Source organism: Diadema antillarum, unplaced genomic scaffold (assembly GCF_040938485.1).
Source record: "Diadema antillarum isolate AM-2024a unplaced genomic scaffold, OU_Dant_1.0 seq00000040_RagTag, whole genome shotgun sequence".
Taxonomy (NCBI): domain Eukaryota; kingdom Metazoa; phylum Echinodermata; class Echinoidea; order Diadematoida; family Diadematidae; genus Diadema; species Diadema antillarum.
Genome location: NW_027271152.1, coordinates 285,095 through 305,836, shown reverse-complemented (window position 1 = coordinate 305,836; position 20,742 = coordinate 285,095). Strand labels below are relative to the sequence as shown.

The 20,742-nt window shown below is 39.7% G+C and overlaps 1 protein-coding gene across 1 annotated transcript; it reads left to right on the top strand.

The window, feature by feature from the left end:
• Positions 1 to 5,945: 5,945 nt before the first annotated feature.
• LOC139725408 (uncharacterized) lies at positions 5,946 to 20,402 on the top strand. Its single transcript, XM_071636484.1, has 6 exons — positions 5,946 to 6,003; positions 10,972 to 11,408; positions 13,584 to 13,736; positions 15,355 to 15,585; positions 16,336 to 16,410; positions 20,170 to 20,402. The coding sequence occupies exons 1-6, from the start codon at positions 5,993 to 5,995 to the stop codon at positions 20,346 to 20,348; spliced, it is 1,086 nt and encodes a 361-aa protein (XP_071492585.1). The 5' UTR covers positions 5,946 to 5,992; the 3' UTR covers positions 20,349 to 20,402.
• The last annotated feature ends 340 nt before the right edge of the window (positions 20,403 to 20,742 follow it).

Here is a 20,742-nt window from a genome sequence, read left to right as displayed (position 1 = left end):
GCAGAATTAAAAACACGCGAAACTCTTCTGACCTGGCCAAGCGCGAAAAATTAGTCGCGTGAAAATATCCACTTTTACAGTACTCAGTAGCAAGAAACTGAAAAGCATTCAGTGCAGAGTGCTTGTATTACCATGCAAAAATGCATAGCACACAGAAACTGTATGGTTACATGACTTTTTAAATGTAAGCTCCTGCATGCCAGTTTCTCGCACTGTTACAGTGTAATCTTGATACTTTTTTTTTTTTAGTTTCATCCAATTGTCAGGGTTTGCAACCAATATGAACCGTCACTGGCCTGTTACATAGATGTAGTGCATTAGATGATGTATGTAACTTGGGAGATAATTCTTATCTACTTAACGTGAATCCAATGCTAATAATATCTCTCCTGAAATTATCTGTGCTCTGAGCAATACTATTTCTCACAGATGTGTTCCTTATTATGCAGTTTCTCGTTTTTAATAGAGATGTGATGTGATAAACTTTTCTATGCACCAAAATTGTAGTTTCCTAGAAAGTTTCTCCCCCCCCCAAAAAAAAAAAAAAAAAAATTTAATAGTACGTTAGCAGAATAAACAGCATTCTCATATAATTATTACCTTGTATAAATGCAAATGCAGTTTATGTTACCCCAAAAGTTGGGGGGGGGGGGGGGGGTTGCAGAGTTTGCTTCCTGATGAGGAAATGTTTCTTGTCATGTTGTTGCTGTGGTACTTTTAAAGATTTCTGACTTTAATCTGTGAAGACGAGTCCCGAGTATACTCGGGCAGGTGTCTATGGGAAATGTGTGTCGTAGCAACATCAGCCTGTGCTCAACGAGTTAAACATTGTCCTACAAGTCTGAATTAATCAAAAATTGTATATTAATGAAGAGTTTTAATGGTAAGATGAATATGTTATCCATATTTATGAACAATATAATAAAATAATTAAGATATAAGTGATAGTATTGATAATATCTTCAAAAGTATTTCTTGTTATATAAAGAGTGCATTATCATAATTATTGTAAAGATTTAATTTTGTCTATTTGGTAATGAACTTTGATAACTGTGTGTCTGTGTTTGCATTCAAATTCTTCATACATTGCATCACAGGACTAATGCAGTGAAGAAAGTGTCTTAAATGCCATTTTTATATCCTTTGGCAGAATAAGCAATTTAGAAATGAATTCTGAATAAGTGGTTATTTTTGAGAGGGTTTAATTTTTGCGAATTTCGCGAATCACTGTTGGATCGTGAATTTAACAACACGCGAAAATGGCGTCATGCACTAGGGTAACAATGCATGTAAGATGCGTTGGTGTCAATTCGCAAAAACGTCTCACGAAAATGTGAGTGACCCTCTAATTCGCGAAAATATCTGTATGCGAAAATAGCAGCTTATAGGCCTACAGTGTTACTGTGGTTTTGAATGACTGCCTTGGTTGGTTTTAAAACCATAAATGTCTCTTACAGTCGGTGAAGTATTTAGAGGAATTCATCAAAACTCCTGTTGAATTTATGCCTCTTGGAAGTAATGAAGAACTTGAACCACAAAATTCTTCAAATTTAGGAGACACTTTTCTTTCATGAACAACACCTTCACTGCATATGTTTATGAATGATACATGCATGTGCTTTATATTATTCATTGAAGTTGTTTGTAGGCTACAAATACTTTTGTTACTGTAAAAGAGTTATTCAATATTTATCAATATCCTATCCCATACTACCAAAATGCTGTTCTAGTGTTTGTTTTGGCTGGAAACCAAATATACCTGCTGCCAAAATGTTAGTGACTTATATACAAAAGAATTCCTCCATTCAGTATTTTATGTGCTTATGTATTTTCAATATATTATCTTACATATATGTACAGTTTTACCATATTTTATGAGTTGAGGCTGTTTTCATTCTGAAATGCCAAACAAACCTCAACAAGATTCTATACATGTACTGTGTTGTATTCACCACCTTGAAATCCACTGTGTATAGCAAATGTTTCAGTCGTGTGAATTGTATTTGTATACTTTTTGCAGGAAGAGACTATTATGTACATGTACTAGATAAATTCGTGTACAGGACATAATTTTATCAAAGAATATGTCTGGCCATGGCCTTCTTTGTCTTCTTATTCCAATCCTTTCTTTCTCTCCATGTTTGTCCGTATATATGTCTGTCAGTCTGTGTGTAACGTAAGTTTATGTCTCTCTCTCATTTCTCTCTCCCTCAAACTCTCTGTCTGTCTGTCTGTCTGTCTCCCTTCCTCTCATATATATACACATATACATTATATATATTTTTTATAAATATTCAGTTTCACAGATCCTATGTATAGGAAGTCATAACCTGCATCAAGTTTTTATGGGGGAGAGGGGGGTAAAGAAACGTGGTAACACCATATAGAAACACCTGGGCCCTGTTATATCAAAAGATATAATCAATTTTAAATTTCCTTAACACAGTGCCTACCATAGACTTATGATAGAAATCAACTTTATAATCAATTTTAAAGGGATCGTATAGTTTTGGTTAAGACCTAATTTCAGGTTTCTAACATTTTTTGGTGAGATAATGAGAAACCTCTTATGAAATATGAAAGAGCATGTAATTCCATGAGGAATTCAACGTTTATTTGATGAAAATTGGTTTTGAAATGGCTGAGATATCCAAAACAGAGTGATTCTAATAAGTGTGGGACCCACACTTTATTACGATCGCTTTGTTTTACTTTGTTTTTGGATGTTTCAGTCATTCCAAACCCGATTTTCATCAAATAAACTTTGAATTCCTCTTAAAATGGTGTGCTCTGTGCTATTTCATAAGTATTTTCTTGGTATCTCGCAAAAAGTTAAAAGCCCAATTCTCATATCCACCAATACTGTACTATCCCTTTAACTCTTCATAAAACAAGGCCCTAGACAGTTATTTTGTTTTGTTTGTTTGTTTGTTTTGCATGTTTAGTTTTGTCAGCACTGCGGCCATATATGTTGTCAACGTGAAAAGGGGTGCATTAATTTTACTGGTGTATGTAACCTCACTATTTTGTTGGGGGCGTTGTGGTATAGTAAATACACTTGTATATTATATCCAGGACACATAAACCACAACGCCCCCTGAGCAGCCTTATCAATTATTAGTGTTATTAAGAATGTTGCCTTTGAAAATCAGGCCCTGATTTTGATTCCTACTCAGTTATTGTTCATGTCCTTGGACAAGATGTTTTTACCTATGCAATGTTCCCCCACCCAGGTGTATAAATGGGTACCTGGCAACGCTGGGGTAATAATAATGGCATGGCCCTGAGGTAGGGCAGTGTGGCAACACTGAAGAGGCTGCCCTGGTTACAGTCGGCTCCATGACATTTTGCTCTTGCATCAATTGTTTTCATGAAATATACAAATGTAATTATGTACGCTATAAAGCCGAACGTAAATTTTAACATAACCCCAACCTAAATCGTATACCTCACATCAAACTAAACCTAAAACCCTACCACATTTCTAAGCTTTACCCTGTACTACAATCGAAATACATATCATAGTTCATCATGACAATGTTTCATGAATATGCCCGAGTAGTTTTCTTCAATGCAAACAGTGGTCTATATAGGCGCGTGATGATGTTTCTTTTGCTTGTTTCTACCCGCTTACTGCAGTATCTAGTGTTATATAGTAAGAGACAAGCTAGATTTCAACCCATCCCTTTGTTTGTGGCAAAGGGATCAGATACAATCTAGCTTGTTGCTCTGCAAATACCTTACCCAGATCCGCTGAAAGGTCACATATATGATTCTAAACGGGTTTTGACCCCCATTCTTAGAATAATAGATTAAGAAGAAGAAAAAGAAGAAAGAACAAGACACAATCAAGAACAAAACAGGAAACCATTTCCTGTACTTGATTGACCTAAACGATGACCCGGGCCAATCCAATCCCTTCCCTACATATCCTTCCTTCTCTTTTCCGATCCAACACAGTAGGGATGGAATAACGGTTCCATGACATTTGCTCCTGCCGCAATTGCTTCTATAAAATCTCTGCACGATAAACCCACAAACATAACCCTAACCTTAGCCTTCATCCTCACATCAAAGTAGATTTATACAACCCTATCACAACCCTAGTCCTTGGGGAAAATAAGACCATAAGAGCAATATTGTCACAAGAGCAAAATTTAATGTCGTGTCACCACACAAATCAGTTAATTGTATCTCACTTTAACATTTTTTGTTTTGGTAATTTATCTATATGTTTGCATTCTCCAATGTAGAATTAGAATACAAGTACAATTCCACATTTCGCTGAGCCACATTCTTCGTTAACTTTATCTACGCTATATAATACTATTGTTCCTATAATCTGAATATATTATAATCGGCATCGTAATGTTGAAATGTGCAGTTCATGTCGGCTACAATTAAAGCATTCCTGTGAAGAAAATGGAGGAGGAGAAGAAGAAGAAGAAGAAGAAGAAGAAGAAGAAGAAGAAGAAGAAGAAGAAGAAGAAACCTACGCAGAACTGGAATACCTACCAGAAAGACATCTTGTCAGCTCATTCGAACGGAAATGAGGGTTATTATTGTGACATAAATCAGGCATAATCTGACCTTTCTGTTCTCCTGCTTCCCTCTCTCCGCCCCTCTCTTTCTTTGTAAATCAATGCCTCTGGAGCTTTGTCATTGAAACTACATGTATTTTAAAGTGTCACCTTTTATATTTTTATATCTCGATGGATGCAAGCTTATTTTCTTATAAGGAAGTACAAATATAGTTTGCTTCTGCATCCGTGGGTGTTTCATAAAGCTGTTCGTAAACTTACGAACAACTTACGAGCGACTGGTGATCAGTTCTTGTGCTGAATTATGGAAATTCTGATAAGTATAGCACATCAGAACTTATCACCAGTCGCTCGTAGGTTGTTCGTAACTTTACGAACAGCTTTATGAAACACCCCCTGCTATATTATAGTACACCGTATTGATGATAAAGAAGAAAAACACATGTTCTGTGATTACAATAACTGGTCAATTTTTAACAACGATGTGTGATACATGTATCGGACATTTTTAGGACTGGATGTGACACACGTTTATGTATTGTTCATGTCACATGGTGCGGAGATGAGATGTCTATTCATGAGTGGAATCGCAATAAAAAAGAAAAGAAAAAAGTTTGAAACATTCCTTGTTCACATTGATTGGTTTTTTTCTAATCGTTGATTATTTGACAGGGTCGACCCACGATACCGACACCCACGAGTCATACAGCTCCAAACGAGTTCGACACTAGGAAAATACGGTCCATGAGTTCGACACTAGATAAAAACAGACCAAGATCTATACAAAACTGTATTACAACACGCGGCTTAATAATATGTCGGTTTCCGAGGCATTGTCTGCTTATCAACGAACGCACGGGCTGTATGACTCGTGGGCTCTATAACTCGTGGGCTGTATGACTCTTGGGCAAGACTGTCGGTCTCGTGAAGTAAGTGCACCCAATTTGACTTGGGTCTGTCTCATTTCTCTCGGTCCACAATGTTCTTGATTCATGTGCACACCGATTCTTCGTCTACTTTCGAAATGTTCTTTCGCATCTTGGTCTCTAGTACAAATACATCATCAGCGTGATCATAGTACAAATAACTCCATGGCCTCAGAAATTGAATTGTCACTGCAGACGAAACATTAAAGGTATACATTTTTGTTAACAATAGTATGAGCAAGAGCGTCCCAGGGTTTTGTGCTGGCAGCATTTTGATGAAAAAAAAAATAGAAGGAATACTAAAACAAACACAAAAACCTTGACTGCAGCCAACTGAAAAGGAAGTGGGTTTGGGATTACCTTCCCCTGATGTGGTCATTTCCTTCTCTTCTGTTCAATAGTCTGGGAGGGTGTCTGACAAAATATTTAAAACTTACCTTCCCTCGGCTTCTCAACACTGTACTGACAAGACTGTGGAGACAGACGTCTCCGTTTGACTTCCCGTCTCTGTGGAAACTGCTGCAGATGTCCAACAGGTAGGGATACTCGCATTCAGTCTTTTGTGTATACATGATACATATATTTTAAAAGGCTATTATTATTGTCAACAGGGCTCGACATTGACGGTGGCCCGGGCCACTAAAATTTGGTGTGACCCAATCGCAATCTGGCAACTGAGATTCAAAATTGGATAGAGATTTTTTTCTCTTTTACTTCGGGAAACCGAAATTTCAGATTTAAAGATTTTAGTGGCCCGACTGAGCTACCAGACAAACAAGTTGGTGTCGAACCCAGGTCTGCTATATTATAAAATATAGGGCCTATACGTATTTAAGTTTATGCGAAGCTATCCCCAAATCTCATCAGAGATTGTCCCGGGGAGATTATGCGTATGGTTCTCTTTTCTATGCGGCTATAAGGAATTGATACTCCTATAATGTCCTAGGATTATGCTGTTCATTATACTTAAGCATTGACTATTTTGATTAATGGGCATCTTTAACCATGATTATTTCTGATAACTTAAGGTTCATTTGCTTTGTTTTGCCTTATCATTTTGATTTGTGTTGAATTAATAAAGTCACAAAATCAGTGTAATGCTTTCTTATCACTTCTATCAAAACTATAACTGCCACGAAAACAGAAATCCCTGTAAATTAAAAAAGACCATTGGAGATACTCTGATATGACATGACACATTTATTTATCATGACTCTAAAGATATGGATTTCAAATTGCATCTTTTTCTTTCACAACACATTAAACTCTATGCTTTGGGTTGATAGGCCTACTTTATTCTCTCCAGATTGCTGCTTTAGTGTTTGATTCGTCCTGTTTTTGAAGATGCGCTATTAACGCGGTTACGGAACTAGTGTATTTGGTACCACATCTGAATATTGTTTCCGTTGAACACTTAATTATCCTCAGCAAGGACACATTGGCACTGATTTCATTAAAAAAAAAAAAACATTTCCAGCAAATACATGTTCACAGATGAATTCTTCAAGTTCAGTTTGTGCCGTTTGCAATGGAATTAATGCAAATCGATTCGCCAATTCTAATGTGACAAAAAGTTCCAAACTGGGCAAAATATGAATGTATAGCTTTCGGGAAAAAAAAAACTCCTCTGAAGTCGGACAAAAAAAAAAAGAACATACGAAATGGTATGAAATTAGTCAACCCCCAACCTCCCCCCCCCCGAAAAAAAAAATGCTTGAAAATGGCAATAGCTTTCTCTATCTGTAACAAATTATGGGTATATGCTACCTAGCCCTCACCCGAATCAGCGATGATTATTTGGGGGCATCCCACAAGACCGATTCTCACGAGTAATACAGCCCACGAGTCCTATAATATACAGCCCATGAGTTCGACATTGAGTACATAAAAGCCCATGTGACCGACACTTCATGAAAACAGCCAACGAGTTCGACAGATACAATACATACGGGGGTTTCCCTAACAAAAAAGTCCTGTGGTACTCCCTGTGGTACTTGTCGGTACCACACAATGTACTACACACTTGTAATGTTACCACAGGAACTGTGTGGTACTGTACCACAGGCTTGTAGGGTACTCCCTGTAGTACTCGTCAGTACCACACAATGTACCACATAAATAAATGTTACCACAGGAACTGTGTGGTACTGTTTTACAGGCTCATGTGATACTCCCTGTGGTACTGGTTGGTACCACACAATGTACCACACAAATATATGTTAACACAGGAACTGTGTGGTACTGTGTCACAGGCTCGTGTGGTACTCTGGGATGTACCACAGGGCAGTACCACAGGACATTACCACAGGAAAGTACCACAGGACAGTACCACAAGACAGTATACACACAAATTGTCCTGTGGTATTTTGGGACGTATACCACACGACAGTACCACAGGACAGTACCGCATGAATTGTCCTGTGGTATTTTGGGACGTGCCACAGGAGAGTACAACAGGAAAGTACCACAGGATAGTACCACAGGACAGTACCACACGACTTGTTCTGTGGTATTCTAGGACGAACCACAGGACAGTACCACAGGAAAGTACCACAGGAATTGTCCTGTGGTATTTTGGGACACACCACAGGACAGTACCACAGGATAGTACCACAGGACAGTACCTCACGACTTGTCCTGTGGTATTTTGGGACGTACCACAGGACAGTACCACAGGGCGGTACCACAGGACAGTACCACAGGAATTGTCCTGTGGTATTTTGGGACATACCACAAGACAGTACCACAGGATAGTACCACAGGACAGTACCTCACGACTTGTCCTGTGGTATTTTGAGACGTACCACGGGACAGTACCACATGACTTGTCCTGTGGTATTTTGGGACGTACCACAGGGCAGTACCACAGGACAGTACCACAGGATAGTACCACAGGACAGTACCACACGACTTGTCCTGTGGTATTTTGGGATGTACCACAGGACAGTACCACAGGGCAGTACCACAGGAAAATACCACAGGATAGTACCACAGGACAGTAGGCCTACCACACGACTTGTCCTGTGGTATTTTGGGACATACCACAGGACAGTACCACAGGAATTGTCCTGTGGTATTTTGGGACGTACCACAGGGCAGTACCACAGAAAAGTACCACAGGACAGTACCACACGACTTGTCCTGTGGTATTTTGGGACGTACCACAGGGCAGTACCACAGGAAAGTACCACAGGATAGTACCACAGGATAGTACCACACGACTTGTCCTGTGGTATTTTGGGACATACCACAGGACAGTACCACAGGATAGTACCACAGGACAGTACCACAGGAATTGTCCTGTGGTATTTTGGGACGTACCACAGGACAGTACCACAGGGTATTACCACAGGACAGTACCTCACGACTTGTCCTGTGGTATTTTGGGACGTACCACAGGACAGTACCACTGGATAGTACCACAGGACAGTACCACACGACTTGTTCTATGGTATTTTGGGACGTACCACAGGGCAGTACCACAGGATAGTACCACAGGACAGTACCACACGACTTGTCCTGTGGTATTTTGGGACATACCACAGGACAGTACCACAGGAATTGTCCTGTGGTATTTTGGGACGTACCACAGGACAGTACCACAGGGCAGTACCACAGGACAGTACCACAGGATAGTACCACAGGACAGTACCACAGGATAGTACCACAGGACAGTACCACACTACTTGTCCTGTGGTATTTTGGGACGTACCACAGGACAGTACCACAGGACAGTACCACAGGAAAGAACCACAGGATAGTACCACAGGACAGTACCACATGACTTGTCCTGTGGTATTTTGGGACGTACCACAGGACAGTACCACAAGAATTGTCCTGTGGAATTTTGGGACGTACCACAGGACAGTACGACAGGAATTCCTGTGGTAATTTTCGATGTATACCACAGGAGAGTACCACAGGAACTGTCCAAAATCCCACAGGAAAATCATAATATGGTGCTATTCCACACAGAAGTACCACACAGCAAATTAAATTCGTAAGTACCACAGGAAAATGCTACAGGATATTCTTTTTTTTTAAACATTTTATACCAGAGGACTATCACATCAGGAGAATATCAAACAGCAGTACCACACAGGAGTACCACACAGGAAAATTGTAAGGCAGAAACTACTGAAATTTATTATAAAAATACAAACAGAAAAGCACATATTAATATTCCTCAATTAATTGATAGATGAGTTATGCTGTGAATTATAGCAATTGATTTGCCATTACTTATCCTGTCCTATACTCCTACAGTATTACCTATTTAGTGAAAGTGCTGATGTAAAGTATGAGAAATTTCATAAGAACTTCTGTGGTACGGTACTCCTGTGGTACTCCTGTGGTACTCCTGTGGTACTCCTGTGGTACAAATTTTTACATAGCTCATGAATATTCATAAAAAGCACTCTAGATTCTAGAAAATACATATATGACTTAAAAAGTCAAAGTATTAATGATGGAACTTACTTTGAACTTTATGAAAGATTGTCTAATTATGTTATGTTATTCCCAATATCACAGATATTGTTATGAAAGTGTAATTTCATATCTTGATAATAAAGTATAATCGAGTTAGTAACCATGCCTTAATGCTTTACGGATAGACGGCCATATATATATGTACTGATACGGACGATGGCTACCTAGGAATAGAATATGACTATATAGATCTATTATAGGACTAGATTGGCACTTGGCCATTAGACTCTCGTTTGAGGTTATATGTTAGGAGTAGGACAGGTTATTAAGTAGGGCCATGTTTGTCCTGAAATCCATCACTCACCCATCAGGAATATTCCTTGATATGTGACTAAAATTCTCCCAGATTTTTTTTTTGATCTATCCTGTGTGGTACTCTCCTGTGGTACCATGGAAATGCTGTGTGGTACTGCCCTGTGGTAATGCTGTGTGGTAATGATCGACCTGTGGTACTGTCCCAAAATACCACAGGAGAGTTCCTGTGGTACTGTTCTGTGGTACTAGTCCTGTGGTACTGCCCTGTGGTACGTCCCAAAATACCACAGGATTTCCTGTGGTACTACCCTGTGGTACGTCCCAAAATACCACAGGAATTCCTGTGGTACTGTCCTGTGGTACTGTTCTGTGGTACCGGTCCTGTGGTACTTTCCTGTGGTACTGCCCTGTGGTACGTCCCAAAATACCACAGGAATTCCTGTGGTACTGTCCTGTGGTATGTCCCAAAATACCACAGGACAATTCCTGTGGTACTGTCCTGTGGTACTTTCCTGTGGTACTGTCCTGTGGTACTGTCCTGTGGTAATTACCACAGGAGTACCACAGGACTTTTTCGTAAGGGTTAATGTGTCGGTCTCGTGGGTCTTGTTTGCTTAGTGTCGAACTCATGGGCTGTATGACTCGGGGGCTGTATAACTCGTAGACTGTATGACTCGTGAGTGTCAGCTGCAGTCTCGTGACGTGCACCCAATTATTCTTTATGGTTGTGATTTACGCTCGAACACCTTTAATCGCAGCTATACCAGCATGTCGAGGATTCTGATCCCGTTCGTGATCGCACTGGTCCTGGCTGCGGTCTTCCACCATGCAGCGTCCGATCAGGACATCCCATCTCTAGTGGGCAAGGAAGTCGGGGGTGACCCGGTGGTCGATCCTCCAGTCAACACCACGTCGGGCCAGAGCGTTACCCCGCCAGAAAGACCCGCGGAGGAAACTCCATCAGACGTGTACGATCGCTATTACTATGGCGATACGCAGGGGAGGTGTAAGCCGATCGTCGTTCACGTGGCTGGTTCTCCGGGAAGCCCCGGACATCCGGGGCCCGGCGGACCCACGGGTCCACCGGGAATGCCCGGGAATCACGGCAACAACGGGAATAATGGTTTGCCGGGTTCTCCTGGTGTTCGCGGGGCTACTGGTCAGAAGGGAGAACAAGGATTCCCGGGTGTTCCAGGTACGTGGAAAGGAGACATCGATCCTTTTACCTATAGTTTTGTCAAAACTTATCTAACAACTTTAATCGATACTGAAAAGCGCGTTTTCAGTGTCGTATAGTGGTTATAAGGTTTCATACTATTTGTACGAATACACAAAAACTAAGCAAGAACAGAAGAAGCTAGAATTATCAAATTTCATCCACGAAAAACATCATTTTAACCATGAAGTTGAATAATTCTATCACAAATCAACCCAAACAACTTAATTGTTTTACAATGGATACATTATACTACATTATGTAGGAGTCTATGTATATGTATCTAACAGCATCAAATATAAAACTGAAACCAAGCTAATGCTGCTGTTACAATCACCAACATAATTATTTAGACACCCGAAGTTTCGAGCGATTCGCTCAAGAACACTTGAGAAATAGCGAATCGCTCGAAAGTTTGTGTGCCGAAACTGTTGGTGATTACAGCATGAACTTGGATTCAGTTTTTTTTTTATGTTATTATTACACCAACACATTGATAACTTCCTCAGCATAACAAAATACATTTTGTGTACCCCCTCCCCCTGCAGCTCCCTGTCTTTCACACAAACGCACACACAGAGACACACAAAAATGTACACGACATTCAACTGATCGAAGTGTAACATTTCAGGAGACCTGGTGATATCATGAGGCATTGTCATTTCTGCATGTTCTAACACGACTGTGAAAATGATAAAACGACATGCTTACTTTCCTAACCCGAACTATTGTCTCCTTTGAACATTTCCACTTACTGTCAAAACATTCCTTGCTCACTCTGACCACATTTGGAAACAGTCTAACCATAATATTTGGAAATAAGATGATTCATAACGAGAGAGAGAGAGAGAGAGAGAGAGAGAAAAAAAAAAAGAATGAGTCACTTCCGCCTTTTCTGTACAGTGTCAGACACTACTGTTGATATAGCAAGGTCAACAACTTAAAAAGAAGACGTCGAAATTTCGCTGGAGCGAAAAAAAGAAAAAGAAAGAAAGAAAAAAAAAAAAGAAAACTTCAGCTGTGAGGTTCAAAGTTTGAACACATCAGTTGAACAATGACAATAATTTCCTCGTTCTCTAATGTTGTGATGCCCAGCGACAGGGCACACGAGACACAAAAATGAATTGGTAATTACCGATAAAAAAAAAAGAATCTGCTTCTTCTTCAGATCCAGGAGTATTACAGCCGAGTGGTATGACATTCTAATACTCCAGTATTTAGGGACAATAATGATATCGTCTTCTCTATCTAATAAGGTGGCCTCGTCAGTCAGTCCCTGCTCGTAATATTGGCCGAGCATTATATACTTGGTGCTGCCAGATTCCGTATTCATACCCCTGATGGATCGAGAGGGACATGGCGGGAAAACAAACAAACAAACAAGCAAACAAACAAACAAACAAACAAACAAACAAACAAACAAACAAAAACATCCCAAAGGACGTATATACGCACTTAACGGGATTCGAACTCGGGACCTCCGATTGAAAGTCGAGCGTACATTACTACCACTTCGCCGCTGGTTGGCCCCAGGTATCAAACTGACCCTGTCATTCCCACTAGTAATTATTGTTAATCAGGGGCCTATATCATAAACAAATGATAAAGATTGAGCATAAGGTGAAATCAATGATAATTGCAAATTGCGTTTCATATAACAACTTTGAAATTGATTGCAAGCAACCCTCAGTTAACTGAAAGCTACGCTTGATTTTAATTGAAATCAAACATAAGTGTCTTTCTGAAAGAGAACTTGCGCTCAATATTCAACTTACGCTCAATCCAACGAGCTACGCTCAATAAATCGTGCGTAAGATCAATCGCAACTTTTACAGGCCCCAGATTTTGTATATATCATCCGTATTGGTCGGGACTGTTAATAGTCAATGAAAAGATACACAGGGTACCACCCGGGGTCCAGGCTTGGTGGCATTGGGCAGGGCTGATACGGAGGGCTAAAATACTTTATCTTATAGTTAAATAAAAGACAATAACATCAAACAGTTCTGTCCAATGTGCAAGATCGTTATGAACAAATATGGATGCGCGCATGTACATGATTATTTGAAGAAAAAATAAAGTGCATAATGTTAGCATGTGGATTGTGAACCTTCTCATCTGCCTTTGCTGTAAATTCGTACGTTTTGATTCCAGGAGCCCAGGGTATTCCGGGGATGCAAGGCCCAATTGGTCTGAGGGGCCCGAATGGCTTCGACGGGGCCTCGGGTCCCCCTGGGCCAACAGGGAAGCATGGGCTGCCGGGCATCGCTGGCCCACCAGGAGACCAAGGATATCCGGGGAGGGATGGTAGGTTGCTGTTGTTGTTGTTTTAGTTTTAGTGGCGTGCCAAAAAAAAGAAAGTAAACGCTTTTTCAAGTTTAGATTTCTCATAAAATGTTTGGCTGAAAGCTAATGTATTATATACCATACTGAAGGTAATTTGATTGGCTATCAACCTGGTAGGTCAGCATAAGGAAAATTTACGCATGAGTGGACACCATTGTTTTTCTCTTCCAAGACACAAAATTGCTAAACTGAAGAAGTTGTCATTAATGCGTATGTGCTCTTCCATAGAACAATATGAACAAACAACAAATTTCACTACACAAAAAGAAACATGAGTTAAGTTGAAAAACTAAACCTTTGATCTCTATGACATCTTTAAAGCCCAAAAATCAATGAAGGCTGTAAAATTATGGAGAAATATAAAGTATCTTATGTCAAATCAAAATTCAAATGAAATAAGAGAAGAAGTGATAATTAACAAAAATGGTACAAATTTGAGGGTTTTTTTTCAAATTAGGAAATTGTAAATAATGTTTGGTTCTTGAAATTGTCACATGGATTCTTAAATCACAAGAGTATAAAAGAAATAGGTAAAGAAATTCTCCTCATTATTATATTCATCTTCATGCTTATTATTCCCTATGTCATTTGAAGATTGACTTGACAGAAAATTCTTATTTTCCCCCTTTAGTTTTGCACTTTGTTTTTCTTAGAGGTCATAAAGAGATAAAGAGAACAAAAACTTATTTTTTTTTTGTTTCATTCATATCTCTCATTACTGGTCTTTTGTTGTCAATGTTATCGTGAAGGGCACTTGCAAATGAAAGAGAACATGTCAGTTTTTGCAATTTTTAATTTTTTGTGCCTTGCGAGGACAAAAACGAAAGTGCTCACTCATGCGTAGAGTTTTCTTTTTTATTAACCTATTAGCTTAATAGCCAATTAAATTTCCTTCAATATGGTATATAATACATTGATTTTCATAAAAATCTTCTATGAAATATATGACCTCGAAAAAGTGTTTCCTTTCTTTTTTTTTTTGCTGAGTGTATTTACGCCAGATTAGTAGTTAGTATGCACCGTAGCTTTTTGTCAAGGCCCTCTCGCTGTATTACGGCTATTCGCTCACTTTCATACAGCCTTGGCAGAAGGCAAGGGTGCCCCCGGGGCTTCCTAGCTAACATTCCAAACGTTAGAGTCGCATCGATGAAGCTTCCGTTTTGTGGAATCAGTTTTGATGAATCGTATGTGAAATAAATTGAAGCGAAATACATGGCGATGCCTTTAATTGTTATGTTCATAGAACTGAAATGACCATTGAGCCATGCCGAATCACATTCAATGCATTGAACTTCCTGTCAACTTCCCAATGCTTCATAATTTTCTATGTCGATGTTTATATTTTGTATCCGTTGCAGACATGTTCAGTTACTTTATACACACTTCGCGACATGAATTTGAAGGTAATGTATTTGTGTTACATGTTGTGTATTTCTCTGTTTGTTTGTATGGTTTTTGTGAAGAATTGAACAAATAAATCCAATCAAAATCAAACTGAATTGAACTGCACTGAAGTTGAACTGAATCGATTTGAATTGAATTGCTCTGAACTGAATGATTTGAAATCATCTGGTCTCAGGGCTTAAAGGTCAGAAGGGTGACGTAGGCATGCCAGGAGATCGAGGAGCCGAAGGTGTGTGTAACTGCGACCAACAGCGATTCAGCACCAGGACTTCGGCCTTTTCCGTCGCCCGAACGTCCGGCCTGACCGCTACGGCGGGTCCGATTACCATCACATTCCAGCACGTGATAACGAACGTCGGCGACGACTTCGACACGAACACGGGGAAATTCAACTGCTCCATTCCTGGTACGTGAAACTCGGGAATACAATGTCATAATCCATAACTACAATCATTCTATTTCGTCTATCACTACTCGGGATTTATAATTCCTGGTATAACAACGCAACTATAATACTTCACACGAGTTTGACAAGCCTTGAGCTTCAACAATTCTAGAGTATTATGTCGTGGTTGCGGGGCGTAATCATTAAATACATAGATATTGACTTAAAAAGCTATTACCGGTTAATAAATAACCTAAGAATAACTTAAAATGTTGATGCCCGCCTTTTTAGACTTCTGATAGCACACATGAAACTTGTTCTCAATATTTAACTGAAAATAACAGTTTAGAAAATTGACAAATACATTAATTCTGTTATTTTGAGAAAGACGATTATTTTACACCCTTCATCGCACGAATAAATCAAAGGAAAAACAAACTAAGCCACTGAAGCTAGTGATCAATCAAAGAGGTTATTCCAACGCAATTATTGACTTGAAGCGAAGGATATACATTTTCATCATGATATCATCTGCTTTCATGATTGCAACTTTCGCTATATACAGTTTCAGTAAACGCGCGACTTTTTATCGTCCAATTGATTTCTTCTTTGATGAGTGATGTTTATTGACTTTTTCTGCGTGTACTCTAAAATATGTCTTGGATAGACACCCGACAGAGTATAGAATAATTATTGTACACAACAGGCCACAATCCGATAATACACATCGTCTCAAAGTTTCAGAATACTCTTCGTTATTTCTCCGTATAGGTACTTACTTCTTCACCGTCAACATCTACAAGTCATCGACAACAAACTTTCCCCTTGTGCAAATCATGTTGAATAGTAAGTCAGAATTCTTTTTCGAATTGGATTTCTTCATTCCTCTTTTTTCCTTGAGCTCTTTCTCTCAACTTTCGCGTTTGACTTTATCTCCACCCGACACATTTTCTCAATCGTGTTATCACTATTTTCCTTTCTTGTCTTAGGGACCATTAGTTTCTGCTTTTAGCGAAATGTGTCATTTTTGTTTAAGCACCTCAAAAGAAATCATTGGAGCTCAGTTGTCACTCCTCGTTAAGTTAGAAAATACGAGAAAGGTTGTAAGTTGAAATCAAATGAACAATGCGATTTAAGAAAGTGTCAATAAATCTCGAGAAAATCATAAAGTCTTATACAAAAAAATTGAAGTTAAATTTCGACATAGCATTATTTTTATTATAGGTTTTCCCGGCCAATTTCGCACTTTTTTTCAGTCCAATTCCTAATTTGTGCATTCAATTTAGCAGAATTTAGCCTAGATGGCATGTTCGGTATCTCAATTTTATAATCTTTTCATTCAAATTCATTTTGGAGCATTCAAATTACATTTAACATCATTCGAATCAGTATTTTTTCAGTTCAAATTCGTAAGACAAGCACCAATTCGCAAATCGTTCATTCAATTTAGCATGATATAGTCACGTGATCACGTATACGCTGCGCTCGTTCATTCAAATTCATTCTTGGGCATCCAATTTCGCATTTACTGCAGTCAATTTAGCAGACACGTTAATGCATTTATTTCTTTTTTTTTTTTCCATTTTCATTCATCATAGGTAGTGTTTGGGAGCATCTTAACATTTCATTTTTCGTATTCATTCTTTATTCTGATATCACCTTTGCAACAGTACTTTCAAAATATGTGTGTGCGTTTAAAATGTTGGATAGCATTATTTCATTCACAGATAATTAATCTTGTTTTGTTTTGACAGTAATTGGGAGAAGGAGGTTTCTTACATCTTGATTATTTCTTTCATCTGCATGTTTCATTATTTTCATCTGGTGGGTGCTATATTGCGTTAATCATCATTAAGAATAAAGTTCTTGGATCAGCTCTAGCCATCAATTTGTCAAGGTTGTTACCCTCAAATGCTTCTATGATTCTTTCTCTGTCTTCTTGAGAGATACGCCTGTATCTAACTCGTACTGCCATGACATAAGAAAGTGAAGTGAATCTATGGTAGTTTTTGGTACTGGTGCATGTATACTTCTGATAACATGTATAAAAGAAGAGGGGCGTTACAGAACAACAAACTTGAATTATTTAGGGTCAAAGATACCTTTGCTGTACACCACTTAACAGTGTGTGGATGAAACAAAAATTAACCTTTAAATACGTATAGGCCAAAACCACGGTTCTCACCTTTTCAAAATAGAATTAACATTACGCCAATTTGAATGAACATGTTTGGAATTTGACTGCCCATACGCGAAATTGAATGACTGAAATACCACTTTCCGCCAGTGCTGGCGAATTTGAATGACTGAAGAGCACGTGCCAATTTGAATGCCCGTTTTACGAATTCGAAAGGCACATGGGCGAATTTCATTGATCGAAATGCTTATTGAACAATTTGTAATTTTGAATGACAGAATGTGCGGTGACGAGGATTTTCGCTAAATTGAATGAACCTTTTATCAAATACACTGACAAAAGTGCGAAATTGGCCGGGAAAACCTATGTTTCACTTGCAAAATCATGATGTCATTTTCTAACGAGTTAGGCCTAGTACTTCACCAGTCACCAATTAAAGGGATGGTACAGTTTTGGTGAAGATGAGAATTGGGCTTTTGATTTTTTTTTTTTTGAGATACCAAGTAAACACTTATGATATAGTACAGAACATACCATCTTAAGAGGAATTCAAAGTTTATTTGACGAAAATTGGGTTTGGAATGACTGAAACATCCAAAAACAAAGAAAAATAAAGCAATCTTAATAAAGTGTGGGTCCCACACTTTATTACAATCGCTCTTTTTTGATATCCCAGCCATTTCAAAACCAATTTTCATCAAATAAATGTTGAATTCCTCATAGAATTACATGCTCTTCCATATTTAGCTCACCTGAGCCAAAGGCTCAAGTGAGCTATTGCGATCGCCCTTCGTCCGGCGTCCGTCGTGCGTCGTGCGTCGTGCGTCGTCCGTCGTCCGTCGTCCGTCGTCCGTCGTCCGTCGTCCGTCGTGCGTCGTGCGTAAACTTTTTACATTTTCATCTTCTTCTTGAAAACCCCATGACCGATTTTCATCAAACTTGGCAGGTAGCATCCCTAGGGGGTTAGGAACTCAATTTGTTAAAATGGGCACCATGCCCCACCCAGGGGGCCCCCAGGGGGGCCCAAACCCCCCAAAATTAAGGAATCTGTAAAAATCTTCTTCTCTAGAACCAGAAGTGATAGAGCGAAGTTAATACTATGAGTTAGTACATTGATGACTGTAGTTTCAAGTTTGTTCATGGCGGAATCAGGGGTGCCCCCCTTGGGACCCAGGGGAAGGGGGTGGGGAAGGGTTCTAATGGGGCCTAAATTGTACATTTTCATCTTCTTCTTGAGAACTCCATGACCCATTTTCACCAAACTTGGCAGGTAGCATCCCTAGGGGGTTAGGAACTCCATTTATTAAAATGGGCACCATGACCCACCCAGGGGGCCCCCAGGGGGCCCAAACCCCCCAAAATTAAGGAATCCGCAAAAACCTTCTTCTCTAGAACCAGAAGTGATAGAGCAAGGTTAATACTATGAGTTAGCACATTGATGACTGTAGTTTCAAGTTTGTTCATGGCAGAATCAGGGGTGCCCCCCTTGGGACCCAGGGGGGGGGGGGGGTGGGGGTGAGGAGGGGTCCTAATGGGGCCTAAATTGTACATTTTTATCTTCTTCTTGAGAACCCCATGACCCATTTTCACCAAACTTGGCAGGTAGCATTCCTAGGGGGTTAGGATCTCAATTTGTTAAAATGGGCACCATGCCCCGCCCAGGGGGCCCCCAGGGGGCCCAAACCCCCCAAATGAAGGAATCTTTAAAAATCTTCTCTAGAATCAGAAGTTATAGAGCTGAGATAATACTATGAGTGAGTACATTAATGACTGTAGTTTCAAGTTTGTTCATAGGAGATCCAGGGGTGCCCCTCTTGGGGGTAGGGGGAGGGGGGTGGTTGGAAGGGTCCAAATGGGGGCCTGAATTGTACATTTTCATCTTCTTCCTGAAAACCTCATGATGGATTTTTGTCAAACTTGGCAGGTAGCATCCCTAGGTGGTCAGGATCTCAATTTATCAAACTGGGCACCATGCCCCACCCAGAGGGCCCCAGGGGGCCCCAATTCCCCCAAATTAAGGAATCTTGAAAAAATTGGGCCCTTATTGTACATTTTCATCTTCCACTTGAGAATGCCTCGTCAAATTTTGGTAGAGCTGTGAATAATTTAGATTAGTGACTGCATGAAAGGTGAACTTGCGATACTCAGGTGAGCGCTAGACCCGCGGGTCTCTTGTTTATAAGAGGTTTCTCATTATCTCACCAAAAAATGTTAGAAACCTGAAATTAGGTCTCAACCATAATTGTACGATCCCTTTAACCTTCACTTACGTAATCTCTATCTCAATGAAACTATTGTGGTGATAGTAATTGTTGCGAAATGAGTGCCACCACTTCTGTCCCTAAATTTTGCAAAAACAGTTACAATCCTGGCAAAGAGAACAATAATATAAATCATAACGTAAATTCTGATAAAAATAAGTGTAAGACATAATGAGTGGAGAGATTACAATCGTTCACTATCCACAGACGAACACGTCGCCACCGTGATCGATTACGGCAGCACGGACGCCGACGACTCGGCCTCGAACAGCGTCGTCCTCAGCCTCAACATCGGTGACATGGTCTGGCTCCAGCTGTACGATGGTCGCGAGCTGTACAGCAGTCATCATCGTTTCACCACCTTCTCTGGGTTCCGAATCGGCTAGCAGCCGATTGACTCGTCTGCCAACTCATATGGAAAGCAAGATTATAATGTCATATACCACAAACGCGCCTGCTCGTCACTCGGCAATAAGGATTATAGTCCGTTATTCATTTTGCAAGAGATGTTATAATCATGTCCGATAGATGAAACAGATTTCCCACATTTCTGCAATTCTTAGTGTGACTTCTAAGTGAAAATGCTGATATCATCCACACGTAATATTCCAGTCCCAAATTATTTTTCCTTTTCTTTTCGAGGAGTCTCTGGTGTAACGTGTATAAATATTTCGCCTGCGTCAGTCAAAGGGGATATCAGTGGTGACGTCTCAACTGAAGGTAGAACTTAACTTTGCTATTGTGGTATTGTGGATGAGGCGTAGGGGTCGGACTGACAAA

Bases quoted from the DNA above. Each gene is read 5' to 3' on its own strand.
- LOC139725408 (XM_071636484.1), top strand. The intron at 11,409-13,583 runs GTACGTGGAAAG...TTTTGATTCCAG, and splicing joins AGGATTCCCGGGTGTTCCAG to GAGCCCAGGGTATTCCGGGG. The intron at 15,586-16,335 runs GTACGTGAAACT...TTCTCCGTATAG, and splicing joins ATTCAACTGCTCCATTCCTG to GTACTTACTTCTTCACCGTC.